Source organism: Pelodiscus sinensis, chromosome 17 (assembly GCF_052426305.1).
Source record: "Pelodiscus sinensis isolate ZL-2025 chromosome 17, ASM5242630v1, whole genome shotgun sequence".
Lineage (NCBI taxonomy): Eukaryota > Metazoa > Chordata > Testudines > Trionychidae > Pelodiscus > Pelodiscus sinensis.
The window spans coordinates 31399485-31416232 of NC_143068.1; the positions used below are offsets into that span (position 1 = coordinate 31399485).

General features: G+C 44.7%; 1 protein-coding gene across 1 annotated transcript in view; it reads right to left on the bottom strand.

Moving 5' to 3' along the window:
- Nucleotides 1-16748, bottom strand: part of PRPF6 (pre-mRNA processing factor 6) — a 49409-nt gene that overhangs the window by 2142 nt on the left and 30519 nt on the right. The window contains exons 14-20 of the mRNA XM_075901012.2: nucleotides 16085-16223; nucleotides 14341-14460; nucleotides 13198-13374; nucleotides 10473-10606; nucleotides 9743-9834; nucleotides 4046-4160; nucleotides 1123-1249 (exon numbers count right to left, since the gene is read on the bottom strand). Coding sequence (XP_075757127.1) covers nucleotides 1123-1249; nucleotides 4046-4160; nucleotides 9743-9834; nucleotides 10473-10606; nucleotides 13198-13374; nucleotides 14341-14460; nucleotides 16085-16223 — 904 coding nt within the window. The remainder of the gene's footprint in view (nucleotides 1-1122; nucleotides 1250-4045; nucleotides 4161-9742; nucleotides 9835-10472; nucleotides 10607-13197; nucleotides 13375-14340; nucleotides 14461-16084; nucleotides 16224-16748) is intronic.

Sequence of the window (16748 nt, forward strand, 5' to 3'; positions counted from 1 at the left end):
ACCCACAAAAAGTGACACTTTGTCGAGCTGAGAATCTAATACATTGTTCTATTGCCTAGACTTAGTACATTCTAGACTGCCAGCCAAGGGAACTGTTTCCCTACTCACAGCTCCGGCAGAACAAAGAAAGGATGGTGGATTCTTTCTTCGTGTTACTGACACATCAAGCATGTTGAGGACGACTGATCTCCCTGAAACTGAGCAGTCTCACATCAGCTCAGTACCAGACTTCTCGTAAGCATTACATAGGAACTGCCACACTGGATTGGAACCAGGGTCTGTGAGATCTGGTTTGCTGTTTCCAATCACAGCCCATAAAGGTATTTCAGAGGAGGGGGTGTAAGCCCCCATCCCAACAACTATAGGGAAGCTTCTTACTAACCCCAAGCAGTCAGTGGATGGCTTATGTCTGGAGGAATGAAGGTTGGTGTCATACCATTTTTATATCAGTTAATGTGACTGTGCATGGCAAAGAGGGGCTGCCAACTGTGTTGTTTATGATGGCTTGTGTGACACTGATTCCTGATGTGGAAATATCTTTGGAGCACCACATAGAAGAGTTAGTGGCAGAACCACAAAGGAAAAACAGATGGGGATCCACTTGTCAGAAGGTTGCTCTGATCTCTAATCAAACACTAAACCTGTACACAAGTGTTTCCCAGCCACCTACAACTGTCTGTTAAGATACATACTTTTGTTTAGCGCCTTGAGCCAGCTGCACTGAAAGGTTCTGGATTCATAAAATGATTAAGTCATTTGTGGGTTTACATTTTCCTTTTGTAAATAAAGGCAGTTGCTTGCCAATTTCTCAAGGTGAAATCTAAAAAGTAATTCCATCTACTAACAATGCCGCTATTTAAAACCATCATGTTTTAAGTCACACTGCTCATAATTATCTAGCCAACGTAGGTTCAGGGTCCTGAGGCTGTGCGCGCTGTGGAGACAACACACACTCTGCATGAACAGGGCGTTCTGAATGACTCGTCGTGGATTCCTGTTGCTGATTAATGAACCGTGTCTATGGGCTTCAAAACCAATCCTGTTAGCCAGCAGAGGGTGGGCAGGGAGACCACACCATTCCCCAGGAGATCACGGCCTCTCTCTCTAGAGAGATACTCTTACCTCAGTGCCATGCTGGAGCTCGAATTTGTAAAAGAAAGCCCAGGCATCCCCCAGGTCTGAATCTATCTTCACTGTCCGATGGAACCATTCTCGGGCCTTGGTTATTTTACGTTCGCTCCAGAACAACCTGTTGTGGGACAGAAAGGAAGAAAAAGCACAAGCGGGCTATTAGCAGGTCACTCTACTTACAGAGGCAACCGGCCACCTGACACTGTTTGATGAGTCAGCTCTTGGTGCTCGCCACGAAGAGGGGGCAGCTTTAAAAAAAAAAAAAAAAAAAGGAGCTCCTCCTGCCTGGGAAGACGGAGGGACTTCGGAGGTAAAAAGGAACATCCATAGTTTTGTTGCTGATAACTGACTAAATCTAAAAGGGTAAATTAGCCCCCACCCAAGGAAGGGTGCAGGGAGAGAGTCAGATGTTCTGAAGAAAGATGGGATTACTTTTGAAACCCAGAATCTTCCTCCCTCGCTGGCTTGCTGTCAGTCTACCATTGTACCAATTCATACAATGAGGGAATCATGCAGGCAAACAGATCTCCCATCCCCCATGTTCCTAATATTTTAAGATAATCTTGTAGCTATCTAACAAGCAATGTACTGCACCTATAGAAAAAGGTCCAGATTTACAAAGGCCAGGATCTGAAGCGGAACCTATAGCTCTGTACAGCAGAGCCATGTCTAGAAGTGCATGTATATGAGCGATGAACAACCAAAAATAGGAAGGAGGGAGGGTCATATGAGTGGCCCTACTTCACCTTAGCAGTAGCCCGTGGCCACTGGGGTTCCACCCGTGGGCCAACAGCACCTCATCTCCCCCATCTACACCCCTATCACACTGGGGCACTGGAGCCCTGCACTTTCTACTCCGTCCCTTCCTCCCTGCACTTTCAGAGCACAGCGAATCTGCTAATTCGCACTCCATTCCCCTTTCTTCCCCCTCCCTCCCAGAGTCGGGATGCCAGGTATCAGTTGTTCATGGCTGTCCAAGGTCTGAGAGGGAGAAGGAAGTGTGGGGCTCTGGTGCCCCAGTGCATGAGAATTGTGTAGGGAAACGGGGGGCAGACTGCCCACCTCTGATATATACAGTAAAATACTAAATATCTGAAAATAAGAATACTGAAAATCAATTTCAATGCAAAAGGGTAGGAGAGATTTAAGTGGATTAAACCCCAACTTTTGCACTCAAGTTGCCTGTCGCCATTTCTAAAATTTGCTCGTGCATTTCAAAACTACTCCCCCCACCCAAGAACTAATTAACGGCAACAATATTTTATGGGTTTGGTTTCTGCACATCAAATAGAGTTCAATTAAAACTAGCAAAGTCTTTATGAATAGTAGGCTGTGTGACCGGCCGAGCTGTTATGCTGTATAATTTTATGGCTTGATAACATGATTGTTTTTTAAGCCTTATGATACTTTTGATTGTTCAGTGTTAGATAAACTGTGATTTAAAGAGCATGAACGCTGATAGGAAACAGACAAAAACACCTGCAAAGTAACACTTTGCATAACTTATTTACTTTGAACAAAAAAGCTTCACAATCACATTACAGCCCTAGGTATCAGAAAAACGTACATAAGACTCATTAATGAGAGGCGGCAGCAACTTGTGCTGGATTTTGTTTAGTTACAGAATAGTCTGAGGCAGCACCAGAAGGGGCCTGGAACCAGTTCCTCTAAAGCGAAAGTTAAAATTCTTCTTTTGCTGACAAAACTGAACAAGTCAGCTGCCATTGTCTGGCAGACCCTGATGCCACAGTAACTGGAGTGAATCCTGTAGGATTTGCTTTGGTTTACAAGGAAAGTTGTGAAAGAGTTGGACACTGTTTTACACACTTCCTCAATTAAAGTCTTTTGGTATTTACAAAGGGAAAAAAACAGCTGGTTCCAATCACTATTGCACTGAAGTCAACTCTGCACTTGAATGGAGGACCTAATATAAAAAAACAAGAAAAAACCCCACGAGGCACAGTGGATTCAAGTACTGGCCTTTCATCATTGGAAGGCTCAAAACTTGGTCTAGGCAATGAGAGCAAATGACATTTGCCTGCTTGACAAAAGCAATTTCAGCACAACTGGCAACTTATACTCAGGAAAGGCCCAAAATGAAACAGCATGGGATGATGGATGCAGCAGAACTGGGAAAACAGAGTACAGCAAGTCAAGATGATGGGCCTTTGGTTGAATTTGGGGACTAAGAGGGCAGGAGAAGAAGAGAGAGGGAGTTTAAATAACACCTATCCACATTAAGCCTGGGCTGGCCATGGACAGGGGCTGCTGCTGGAGCAGTCTCTGTCCATGGCCAGACCAGGCTGCCACGAGCCAGGACTGAGCAGTATCGGCTTGTGCTGGTCCAGGACCACCGCGGCTCTGCGCCCAGATCTTACTACATTTAAATTGCAGAGCCACAGTGGTCCTGGGACCAGCTCAAGCCAGGACTATTCAGTCCTGGCTTGCACTGGGTCCCTGAGCTACCTCCACTGCGGCTCTGCAGTTTAAATGTAGTAGAAGGCGGACTGCCTGCGCACCTGGCTCCTACTACATTTAAACTGCAGAGCCGCAGTAGGGGTAGCTCCTGGACCAGCACAAACTGGGAGAGAGCACCTTCCCTTATCAACTAATCATGTAATTGATACAAATTGTATTGACTACACAATTAGTCAATTACCTGCCTCTTAACATCCTTACTCCCCACTGCACTCCTAGCTTCCCAGATGACATTAGTACTCTTAGAAAAGGCAGAGAGATTGTTTTCAACTGAAAAAAGCTGATTTAAATTAATGCTCAGAGGCAGCAATTCCTTGATTTAAGGCATATCAATGCTGTATTGAAGCAAAACTAGATCGTCTGCATGTGACCTTAACTTGTGTCCAGAAACAAAATGTCTATTTTTCTTCCATTACAATAGGAATAGCTTACTCACTTGGCTACAGCCAACAGGACATGAGGGTCGTGCTCACACTTCTTCAGGGCATCCACACTTTTGGTCTTTCGCTGTGGTCTTGCCTCAAGGAAAATTGCTTCTGACCATAGGATTCCTAAAAACCAACACACAAATAATTCAATGTTTTTTAAATTCCAAGATTAAACACTACATTGTCCATAACAAGTATGGTAGGTGTTTACATCCAGAATGGAACATGTAATTACAGTAGAACCTCAGAGTTACGGCCTAACTGATCAACCATGCACCTAATTTGGAACCAGATGTATACAACCAAGCAGTAGCACATGGGGCAATAAAGAGCAGCTACAATGTTATGTTAAATGTATAATAAAAATGAAGAGACAGTTTAAAAAAGATGTAACAAGGCATTTCTGTGCTTGTTTCATTTTACATTAAGATGGTAGAAAACAGAATTTTTCTTCTGCATAGTAAAGAAAGCTATATTAAGTTAGCGTTCAGTTATAAACTTGTGAAAGAACAACCCTTAATGTCTTGTTCAACGCTGTGAACGTTTCAGAGTAATGAACCTCCATTCCCAAGGTGTTCGTAATTCTGAGGTTCTATGCTACTGTCTCAGACTTTCGAGCCCGAGAGGAGCATTATAATGATCTAGCCTGACCTCCTGCATACTGCAAGCCACAAAATCTCACCCCTCCACTCCTGTAGCAGGCCCACAACTTCTGGCTGAATTACTGAAGTCCTCAGATCTTGACTTAGTACTTCCACTTACAGAAAATCCACCACTGATCCTAGTTCAAAACAGCCCCTGAGCTGTACCGCATGCTGCAGAAGGAGGTAACCCACTCTGGGTCTCTGCCAATCTTACTTGGGAAAAAAATTCTTTCCTGACCTCACATAGGACAGTCAATGAAATTTTGCTAACATAAGTCACGGATCAGCCTTATGTCATTGTAGGCAATCCTACCATCACCTCCATAAACTTACCAACCTCAGTCTTAAAACAAATTAGGTTTATTGCTCCCACTTTTTCCTTTGAAAGGCTGCTCCAGAACTTTCTTCTTCTGATAGTTAGAAACCTTCATCTAATTTCAAACCTAACCACTTACTGATGGCCAGTTTATATTAATTTATTCTCATGCCAATGTTGGCTCTTAACTTAAATAACTCTCCCTCCCTGCTGTTTATTTCTATGATGTACTTACAGAGAGCATTCATAGCTCCCCCACTAGTTCATTTTATTTGGCTAAACAAGCCAAGCTGCTAACATCCCGTCTTGTAAGGTAGGTTCTTAACTGAGCATTTTAGTAGCCCTTCTCTGCACCTACTGCAGTTTGAATTCATCCTTTTAAAGACAGGAGCTCAGAATTGCACACAGTATTCCAAATGAGGTCTCACCAGTGCCTTGTATAATGGAAATAACACTTGCCTACTTCTACTGGAAATACCTCATCTGATGCATCCTAGGATTACATTAGCCTCTTTCACAGCTGCATCACATTGGTGGTTCACAGTCATTCTGTAACGGACCAACTTAATGCTCAAATAGCTCTCATCAAAACTCACTCATTTTGTACTGAATGCTTGTTGTGTGTTCGTCCTGTATATTAAGTCTCCATCTATGAAGAGCTTCTAAAATACACACACTAACTTTCCATCTGCTTTGGTAATTAACACACTAGGTATGTGCCAGCCTGAAGTCTTTCAGCTGAGTCCACCACACAACCGGAACAGAACTATCCTCAACCCTCTTCTGGAGACCTTGTATCATGCAACACAGAAGACTGGTGTTATGTGGTAGCCACTGGTCATTTATAGATACATCTGAGAGTGATTTTTGAACAGCTATCCCACAAGTGCAAGTAACACTGTAGTTGTACAGACAAATCACATTCATTGTCTGCATACTAATTCAGTTAATTCACGAGTACCAAAGGTGCAGCACACCTGTCAACTTTCCAGTGGTTAGCATTAGAGATGTTAAATTTCAGTTAATTGAATAGTTGAGTAACCCTATGAATTCTTATTGGTTAGTCGACTATTCTATAGTCTCTGGGGGCGGAGGGCCAGCAGCCAGTGCACTCCAGCCCCACGCCACTCCATGCTGCTGCCTCTGTATCAGAGGCAGCAGCACAGGGTGCCAGGTGGGAGATGGTCCACAAAGGGAGCCAGTTTAAAAACCAGTTCCCCTCACAGACCAGCTGCCTGTCCCTGTGTGCTGCTGCCTCCGATAGAAGCAGAGGCAGCAGCGTGGGATGGTAGCAGCCCCTGTCTAGGGGTGATCTGAGCTCCCGGAACTGAGCCAGGCTGCTTGCCCGCCTGGCTCCTACTACACTTTAAACGCAGAGCCACAGTGGGGGTAGGTCCCGGACTCAGCATGAGTCAGGATTGAGCTGGGCAGGCAAGGATGCGCCGGGGGGGGGGGGGGGGAGGGGGGGGGAATGCATATAGTCTATAGCATTAACCTATAGGCTTCTGCTTATTGGTTAATCGGTTAATCAACTACACTATTACATCCCTAGTTAGCATGATGGGATAAACTAGCGAAACTTTCCTGAATCATGCACCCAGTGCAGTTCCCAACAACACTGCCAGCAATTAGAAACAAAGCTAAAATGCCTAAAAATAACTAAGTTTCTAGGAGTCTGTTACAAAGGGGCATTTAATGTGAAAATAACAGATCACCCATAGTCATTATTGACAGATTGGCCATAGCCAAACCTGAGCCGGTCTACACTACAAAGTTTTGCCTGTACAGTTTTGGCCAGGAATCCGGGGAGGGCAAAAATCACACCCCATAGCGAAGATAAGCTATGCCAGCAAAACACCATGTAGATGAAACTATGCTGACAGAAGAGTGAGGTGCTTATGCTGCATCTATACTACAAAGCTCTGCCAGCCCCGCACTTTTGCTAGGCAAGCCCATAGTAAACAGCCAAGACCAAAAAGGTTATCAAATCTCTTGAATAGCCAGGTGTGAAATTGCATGTAATTTGTAGGGGACTCACTACATCTATTAAAGAACTATCAACTCTCATCTCTTCAAAGCAAACACAACAGGTAACTATTCTCTGGAGGAAAAACATTAAGAGCTGTGATACATGCCACCTGGAAGCAGTCTGAAGAGTTTGACAAGAAAACTGATGTCCTCCCAAGGATACTGACTGTATACACTGTAGTCAACAGACCAGTCATAGTGGGACAAGAAAAAGTGCTCTCAGTGCCCAAGGAAGTTTAAGGTTACACATCCCAGAGAGTTTTTCTTTCCTTGCCAAAAGCTGAAAAGGAAATCTGCTCAAATGAGCATGAAATCTTCTCTTTCACATGTCAGCCAGCCACACTCGTCGAACGTTCTAGATCTGGGCAAACGTTCAGAAGTCTCACATCTGCCAGGATTCCATCGGGTGGTTCAGAGCAGTAGCTCCCTGTAAGTGGCAGCTGCTTATGCACCATAGGTAAGGCTACAATTTCGTCATGAATATTTTTAGTAGAAGTCACGGAGAGGTCATGGGCAATGAACCAAAATTTACAGATGCTGTGACCTGGCCCTGACTTCTACTACAGGTTGAGCTTCTATCTTCCAGGACTCCGTGGTCCAGCAGAACCCCAGCCACAGAGAATGCCAGTGGCTGGGAGCTCAGCCAGTCTGGCAGCCTGCAGGCCCAGTGGCCTGAGGGCAGCAAGCCCAGCCAGCGGGTCAGGAGCCAGAGTGGGATCGGCAACTGGGAGCACAGAGCTCCGCTAGTCACAGCAAACCAGCTGTGGCCCCCCAGCTATGGACAAGGAGACCCTCCAGCCAGGATCTAAGCTCCACTAGCCAAGCTGGGAGCTAAGCTCCACCAGTCACAGCAGGACAGCTACAAGGGAAGGGAGCCCCGTTAGCTGGGGACTGAGCTCTGCTGGGCACAGCAGGCAGACTGCTGGGGCAGAAATCACCACTGGTGTGGAGTGAAGCTCTGCCAGCCGGGGACAGGGAGCCGTGCCGGCCATAGTGGGGCTAGGGACCCAGACTGGAGCCCTACCAGCCAGCCAGGGGCAGCACACTGGCCAGGCTGACGGCCAAGAGAAGAGTCTCACAAGAGTCCCAGGCCTGACCTTCCCTGGTCAAGGACAGCTCAGGTCCCGAGGGTGCCAGACCAGGGAGGTCCAACCTGTAGAAATATTCCAGACAAAACAAGGGAGGAGGGTCCAGCACTCTGCCTTTTTCTTGCAACAGCTGGGGGGAACGGAAGGGCCCGCCTCAGCACAGTGTCTGGGAGCTGGATGAGGTCTCCCTGCCTACCTGCAGGGCTGGAGAGCTGGGAGGGGCTGCCAGCATCATCATCTATGGAACAGGCATGTTAAGAAGCGGGTATTTCACCAACTGTGCACTCAATGAATTTTTATCGACTACACAATTAGTCAATAAGGGAAGGTGCTCAGTTCTGGCTCACGCTGGGACCTACTCCCATTGTGGCTCTGCAGTTTAAATGTGGTAAGAGCCGGGCAGGCAGAGGGGGCAGAAAGCCCGGCACCAACCTGCTGCGGCACCAAAAGCCAAGGCTTTCATCACACTTTAACAACAATTAAGCATTTCAAAGCTCCAGTGGGATATGATGGATAAACTAGGCCACAGGAAGTTATCACTGGCTGATGTCAACTGATTAAACCACACCTACCATAAAATGTGTTAACTTTTTTTTTTTAAACTTAACATCTTAAGGACAATCTACTGATGGATGGAAATCTGTTGTGGATACAAACTCTTTAAATCAGTTCAGATGCACAAAACCTAATTCTTAGATAAAAGGCAGCTGCTGTAATAGTCTTCTGAAGAAAAAAACTACTAAACCAGCTTCACAATGCAGACATTGTCAAGGTGCCAACACGCTCCAACATAAGGAATTCTCTGCACGCCTACTCACAGGCGTTGCAAAGAAATCTCACCATTCTTCCACTAAACCATGCCCTGCTGAATAGTTCTACTCCACAAACGATCTCATAACCCAGAGTGCTTGCATTCAACCCCAGAACCCAGCACCAATGTTCCCTCTTACATTTTTCCCATGTGTGCCAACATGGAAGTGATGTGTGACACATCGCTTCCATACTGGTGCATATAACAAAATTCATCAAGCATAGTTGGGACCGAGAGGTTCAGCATGTGGGAGGGGACTCAGGGCTGGGGCAAAGGGTTGGGTTGCAGGGGGAGTGAGAGCTCTGGGACTCTCCCCAGCTTTCTCTTCTCTCAGAAGCTGCTGAGGGAGAGGTGTGTCTCCGCAGCCATGGCAAGTCCAGGGCTAGGAGAGAGGCGTCTCTCCTCACAGAAGTCCTTGAGCACCTGTGCAGCCTTTGATAGGCTGCTGCACAACCACGCAACTTAGAAGGAACTTAGGCCAGCACCTCTTAAACAGGAGACATCAGTTTAATTCTCAGATACTAAAAATCACTGTGTCCAAGATGCTCTCTCGAAAAACCAGGAACAAGATATTGGGCAGTCCTGGTAACAGAGCCCAAACACCATGTCAAGAAAACAATCACCTGTGAACAATCACGCCTTTCTCTTCAGGCAAAAGTCAAAGGCATCTGGGACTGCTAACAGATCTGTAATACTTATCATAATTTGACCAGTTCATAAGAGGCCATCACTAGTAGAAACATTTTAGAGAAATGAGGAACCCTCTTATCCATCAAACAAAAATAACTGCATTTCAGAAAAAAACAGCTTCTCCTTACCCGAGTTGGGACATTCCTGCAATGCCTTGGCCATCAGTGTGTTAGCAATGTTCTTCAGTCCGGCTCTGTATTCTAATCGCACAGACTCTAACCTGGTGTGGAAAAGACACCGTTTTAATATCTCAATCCAGTATCTAAGAAAGCAGGAGCCAATCTGAGAGATTTCATTAGAAGGAGATGGGACTTAAGAACACATCTACCACGGCTCTGTGCAGGTTCTAGGGGACTAATTTTGCTCGCTCTAATAAGCTCATTGGGCTAAATGTGTTCAGCACGAAATCTTGGAAGAATCAATGACAATTATAATTTCCCATCTAATTGGTTAAACGATAATTGTGACCCACATTTTGTAAGAGTCATCTTAAATAAAAGCATTTAGAGGAGACTGAATCAACATGTAAATCGAAAGACCTGGTTTCAGAAAGGTAGCTTTGCTTAACAGTTTCCATTAACAGAAAACAGTTGGCAACCAACTGCACACCCAAAACTTGTATGATGATGACCGCTGTGCCCTAGAAGAGCCCCCTCGGGGAGTGCAGGTGCGCAGAGAGGAATCGCTGTCCCCAAAGCAATATAGCGAGACAGTCAGGATTTCCTTCAGGATGCATGCAATAAAAGAGAATCTACGCTGGAATGGCAGGAGGTCAGGGAAGGGGGTGAGGTGGTTAGCATAAAGACTACATTGTCCTCATCGTACATGTGTACTCAAGTTCAGCTGCACGCTACTCACCACAGGTCTGGATTCTTCGGATTCTTCAAACGAGACTTCTCCAAGATGGCTCTTGCTCTGGTCAGCTGCCCGACTTTTTCCTCCAGCCTGGACAGCAAGAGCCAGAGAGGTGTGGAATGGGGGCACTTCTTCAGCTATTTAAAAGAAAGCAAAAGGGTTAGGGGCAACAGGGAGAGAAAACGATGATGGGGAGTTCATATTATTGCCTGCTTTTGACACCCAAGCTGCAGAGTCACTTCCAGAGAAGTGAATCCCCAATGAAATGCCATCTCTGGAGTGTCCGTGGAGGAGGAAATGGGAGGCACTGGTGTAATTTGATGTTTTTCACACCCTCTTGGTGAGTTTTAGAAAAGGAATCCCTGTGAAATAGCTGTTTGTCACTAAGTTCTAGAAAAAATAGAGCAATGCATTGTGGATTACTGAGTCGCCTCGGTGCTGTGAGGAAACACAGCTTGACTGAAAGGTATATTTACAATCTGTGCTGTGCCTTGAGATGAAACATGTATTGACGCACCAGCAGAGAAATGTCGTACCCAGATGAACGTTTCCTTTGACATGAACAGACTTTATGCCACTTTCAGTCTCCAACAACTAACATGTCTCCACATTAGTTTCAAGGCTAAATTTAAGAGCATTCACTTCTTTTCCACATGACACGTAGGATATGCCTCAATACATCTGAAGTATATGGCAACAGGCATCTTTTTGGAGGCAAATGCATTTCATTGAACTACATAAGCTCTCTTCTTGCACTTTGCTCCTCTTACCTACAGACAGACACTTTTTTTGATAGCCATAGACTATTAAATAGCAAAAGTATGCATTCTAAAGAGGAAATTCAATGTCCCCTTCCCCCAATCAAGAACAAACATATGGCCAGCTTCCTCCTAACACTGTCAATGTGCCCAAAATACTAGGTATCTCAGTTATAGCATAACAGCCAATCTACTTGGAGGTGTGGTTTGATGTTTTAAACTACAGAGCATGAATGTGTGGCAAAGATGAGATGAGTTTCTCATTTTACATAAGACAAATTGGAATGCACCATGAAATAAGAATATAAAAGTGGCCATACTGGGTCAGTACGTGTCTAGTATTGTGTCTTCAGACTGTGGCCAATGCCAGGTGCCCCAAAGGGAATGAACAAAACAGGTAATTATTAAGTGATCCATCCCCTGTTGTCCATTACCAGCCTCCAACAGAGGCTAAGGACACCATTTCTGAACTACTCTGCCTAGCTAATAGCCATTGATGGACCTATCCCTCCATGAATTTAGCTAGTTCTTTTAAAAATCTTGTTAAAGTCATCGTCTTCACAACATCCTCTGGCAAGAAGTTCCACAGGTCGATTGTGTTGTGGGACGAAATACTCCGTTTTGTTTGTTTTAAACCTGTTACCTATTAATTTCATTTGGTGACCCTTAATTCTTGGGTCATCTGAAGAAGTGGGCTGTGCCCATGAAAACTCATGATACCATCTACATATTTTGTTAATCTATAAAGCGCTACCAGACCATTTGGGTTTTTTTTAAGTTTATCCAATACAGACTAACTCAGCTACCCCCGAAACTTCTTAATTCTTGTGTTATAGGAACAAGTAAATAACTTTTCCTTATTCACTTTCTCCATACCAGTCATGATTTTATAGACCTATACCATACCTCCTGTTAGTCTCCTCTTTACTAAGCTGAAAAATTCCCAGTCTTATCTTGCCAGCCGTTCTCTGCCTCTAATCATTTTTGTTGCCCTTTTCTGAACTTTTTCTAATGCTAAGATCTCTTTTTCTGAGATGAGGCAACCACACCTGCATGCAGTATTCAAGATGCAAGTGTACCATGGATGTATAGAGAGGCAATAAGAGATTCTCTGACTTAGTCGCTATCCCTTATTTAATGATTCCTAACGTTTGCTTTTTTGACTGCTGCTGCACATTGACTGGATGTTTTCAAAGAACTAGCCGCAATGATTCCAAGATCTCTCTCTTGAGTGGTAACAGCTAAATTAGTTCTCACCATTTTATATGTATAGTTGGGATTATGTTTTCCAATATGTATTACTTTGCATTTATCAACCTTAAAATTCATCTATCATTTTGTTGCCCAATCACCTAGTTTTGTGAAATCCTTTTGAAGCTCTTCACAATCTGCTCTGGACAGAACTATCTCGAATACAATTTTATTTCACCTGCAAATTTTTGCCACCTTACTGTTTACCCCTGTCTCCAGATCATTTATGAATACACTGAATAGGATTGGTCCCAGGACGGACCCCTTGGGGACATGACTAGTTACCTCTCTTCATTCTGAAAACTTAACCATTTATTCCTACGCTTTGCTTTCCATCTTTTAACCAGTTATCAGTCCATGAGAAGACTTTCCCTCTTATTCCATGACAACTTTTTTTGCATAAGAGCCTTTGGTAAGGGACCTTGTCAAAGGCTTTCTGGAAATCTAAGTACACTATATCCACTGGATCCCAAGTTACGCTAGCAGAGAATAAATTCTACCCAGATACTTTAGCTTTGAGCAAAGGGTGAACATCTTTCTCATCACTTAACCATTCCTATGTGATCATTCTACACTTTTAGCAAGAGGTCAGTGTTTGGCCCACCAGTCTGCCAGGGACAGATTCCTACAAGTTACAGCGTTTGCTTTGAGGAAAATAGACAATACATGATTTCCCAATATGGAAGGCATGAAGCAGAACCAATCATGTCCATCCTTACCCCCTGATTATAGGCTTCCCGAGCCTTTTCTATTAGCTCGTCTTGCTCCTCTATCTGCCCTTTCATCATCCACAGCTTGGGGAAGTCTTCATAGTGCTTCAGGGCTTCCTCACAGAGCTCCTGGGCAGCAGCAATGTTCCCGAGCACCCATTCCAATTTCACCGATTTCATAAAGACCTAAGACCAGACAAGAAGGTGCTTTATCATTAGCAATTATTGATCCAGTATCGATTCCATGTTCCACAAGCATACCACTATTAAATGCACAGACTACATGCATATTTTTCATGCTTATAATTGGGACAATTCATTTAAAGCTAAAAAAATTCTGGGAGTCAGCAACAGCTAGAGATAACACAAAAGTTATCCAGGATTTGGAACAATACAATTAAATGTAACCCTTGTCCCAATTATAAGCAGAATGCAGATAGTGATATTAAGGAAGAGTTCTAGGCAAAAATATTTAGGCAGTAGTAGAGCAAATGAATATGAGTTTGCTCGATGGCTTTCCTATCACATCCACTTTCATTTTCCAAGTCTCTACCATAGTTGTAAATCTGACTCCCAGGACCTCTTTCCTTCCTTCCTCATATGCCAAAGCTCTAATCTCCAAGGCTAAGGCCCACTAGGTGCAGTTTTCAATTATTTCCTTTACCATCTAGAAGTACAGATGTTAAGTATCGGGTAATTGATTAATCAAATAGTCCATGCATTTTTGCATCAACAGTTCGATTAGTCAATAGGGCGCCTCTGCCTTTGAAGTGTAGCAACAGCTCTAGAAAAATATGCATTAGAAAGTCTTATCTACAAATAGGATTGTTTCATTTTTCAAAGTGAGAAATTACATGAAAAACATGCTTTATGCAACATGACTATTACTTGAACTGTCAGCTGTAACTGGGAATTTCTTGACTTTTGCCATCTGTGTAGCAATTAAAAATTGTAATGGATCCTAGCCTTTTCCTCATAATACATTTACTGCATGTTGCAATGAGTTGGGGAAGCCTCGTCCCGCAAAAAACAAATAGCAGGATGCCATCTGGTAAGTCTCTGGAGCCATGGAAGTGAAGGAGCTCCCTCTTCTTCCCTCCCTTCTCCCCCCACTCCAAAAGATGACTCTTTCCGCCCATCATGTGTTCTTACTCTGGCTGTGGGGGCACTGCTACGCGCTTTCGCCAGTAACCTCCTCGCTCTTTCATATTCATTGTTTTCAGACTCCAGCTTCACTGCAGCCAGCCAGATCTCTTCACTGTTGGGGTTGGCCTACAGAACAGAGCAACAGTCAAATATATACTCTGATTCATTAGACGATTTAATCCTTTGTTTGATTCAGATTAAAATTGTAATCCATCTACATGGGGATCCTTTCAGTTCAAACTCTTTCCAATCATCATGGCCTTTTAAGGTTACAAAGAGTGCTCCCAAACAGACCCACGATCCAAGGATCTACGCCAGTGTAGGAATTGGACCTTTCATTTCTAAACTGCTCAGAAGAGTTGCCCCTTGAACCTTCTTCTGAACTGTCAGTTAAAGTGGTGGAAAGATTATAAGGCCGATACAGGGAATCTTTTATTACCTCTGTATACAGTGCCTGTCAAAGTGAACCCTTGATCCCGGATCAGGGTCTGTAAGGGCTCCTGCAGTACAAATAACTTCAGGGCATCAATGCTGGGAAAGGTTCAGAGCTCTATGAACAATTAAAAATCCCCAGAACCTTGCTGTGAAATGAAAAATCAGTCACCACCACCAATAAGAAAGAGTCTCTGTTTGGAAAATCCATTCTCTACAGCACCAGCACTATGGAACGTCCCCCTCCTTCCAGTGTCTGGAGGGGAACTCCCTTCATCATGCAGTGGGCTGATTATACTGGTCTCAGCTACAGACTATTCCAGGGAGCAAGCATGAGGGCTCGACACTATCCGGGGGTGCAGTCCTGGTCCTGGAATCCAAACCTTTTATGGACTTGAATAAAATCTTCACTCATCTGTGTCCAAAGGGGAGGTCAAAAGGTGCAGTGGGTTATTATTATTATTATAACCCATACATACTGAGTCAAGCACACACAGTGGGCATGTAAGGCTGGTGCATATCGTTGTCTTGTTTTAACAGGGATTATGTGCGCGCAGAGGGGAACCGAAGGTTTCTAGCCGGCCTGCCCAAAGTCCAATGCATGCATGCAAGGCAGTTGAGCGGCTCTGTATAAGCGAGGGACACAGATGATCTGCAGAGTGTGTATGTGGGGGGGGGGGGGAAGAGTAGACTCATTCATCCAGACAGGAGCGGGGAACCTTTCTTGGGTTGGGGGCCACTGACCCAAAGAAAAATCAGTCAGAGGCCGCACACAAATGAGACGCTCCTGACGGAGAAGGAAAGAGACACTCCTCATATTCCCCTCACACACCAGATCCTAGGAGGGCCCAGGCTAGCAGACTGTGCGCACTCCAGCCCTGTGGGTGGGTGGCAGGAGGGATGGAGCACCAGTGTGGGCTTTCCAATGCGGGGGAATCCCTGAGCCTTGGAGGCTGGATCTAGGTAAGCCAAGGGCCACATCCAGCCCCAGGGGCCTGAGGTTCCCCACCCCTGATCCAGAGGAGCCTGCTTATCATAGGGAGACTGCTAATTCAAGAACTGGGCTGGGAATGGCAACTGTGAAAGGGTTGTCTCCTACAGGGTTGCTTCCAGCCTGCTTTTTAATTCTACCAGGGAAACGCAGACCCAAAAAGGAATGGAAGCGCTGCCATTGTGAAAGGCTGACTCTACTGCTGTGGGAGCTCAGAGCCGTCTAGAGAAAGGACCTACCCACTTGCTTTCCTCGGTCCCATCCTGGCAGTAATTAAATTATGCAGGTGCCACATGCTCAAGTCTGCCAAATGAAGGTTACACCCACCTGGAAAGCCAGGGCCAAAATGCTTCTGGCTGCAGGCACATCTCCAGCCAGCCACTTTGATTTGGCTCCCATGAGCCACAACACTTCTGCTTTAGGACAGTGAGCCACAGCTCTCTGCAAGAGAGCTTCCAGCGACTCCCTGAAAGAAGAAAAAAAGTGAGCTATGCTAACTCGAAGGCACATGAATAAAGCTGAACTGCCAGACTTCCATTATTACTTGATGTTATCAATAGTTATAGTTGCAAAGTCCAATGTTGTAAACTTTGATAAAGCAGGTCTTTTCCAACATTATCAGCTGAAGTAGCCTGGATCACACTGATAAGAGGTTATGCTTTCAGTAGAGTAAAAGTGTATTTCACAAGTGAAATGAAGGGGCTAAAAGTCAGTGACCACCAGGAAACTCAAAAGGCTATTGACACTCGTGGAGAGGGGGAAAAAAAAAACCTTGAGAAAATGCTTGAACATTACAAGCTTAACCTCAGAGCCAACAAACATATGAATAGTCCCATTGGTTTTAGTGGGATTACATGTGTGTGTTTATGTTTGTAGAATTGGAGCCATGGACATGTATATGTTTATCCCCTCTACCACCTTTCAGAGGAGAAAATATTAGATGCTTGTGACACAGCACACGCTTTAAGATGAGCCAAGCCACAGAGGTTTC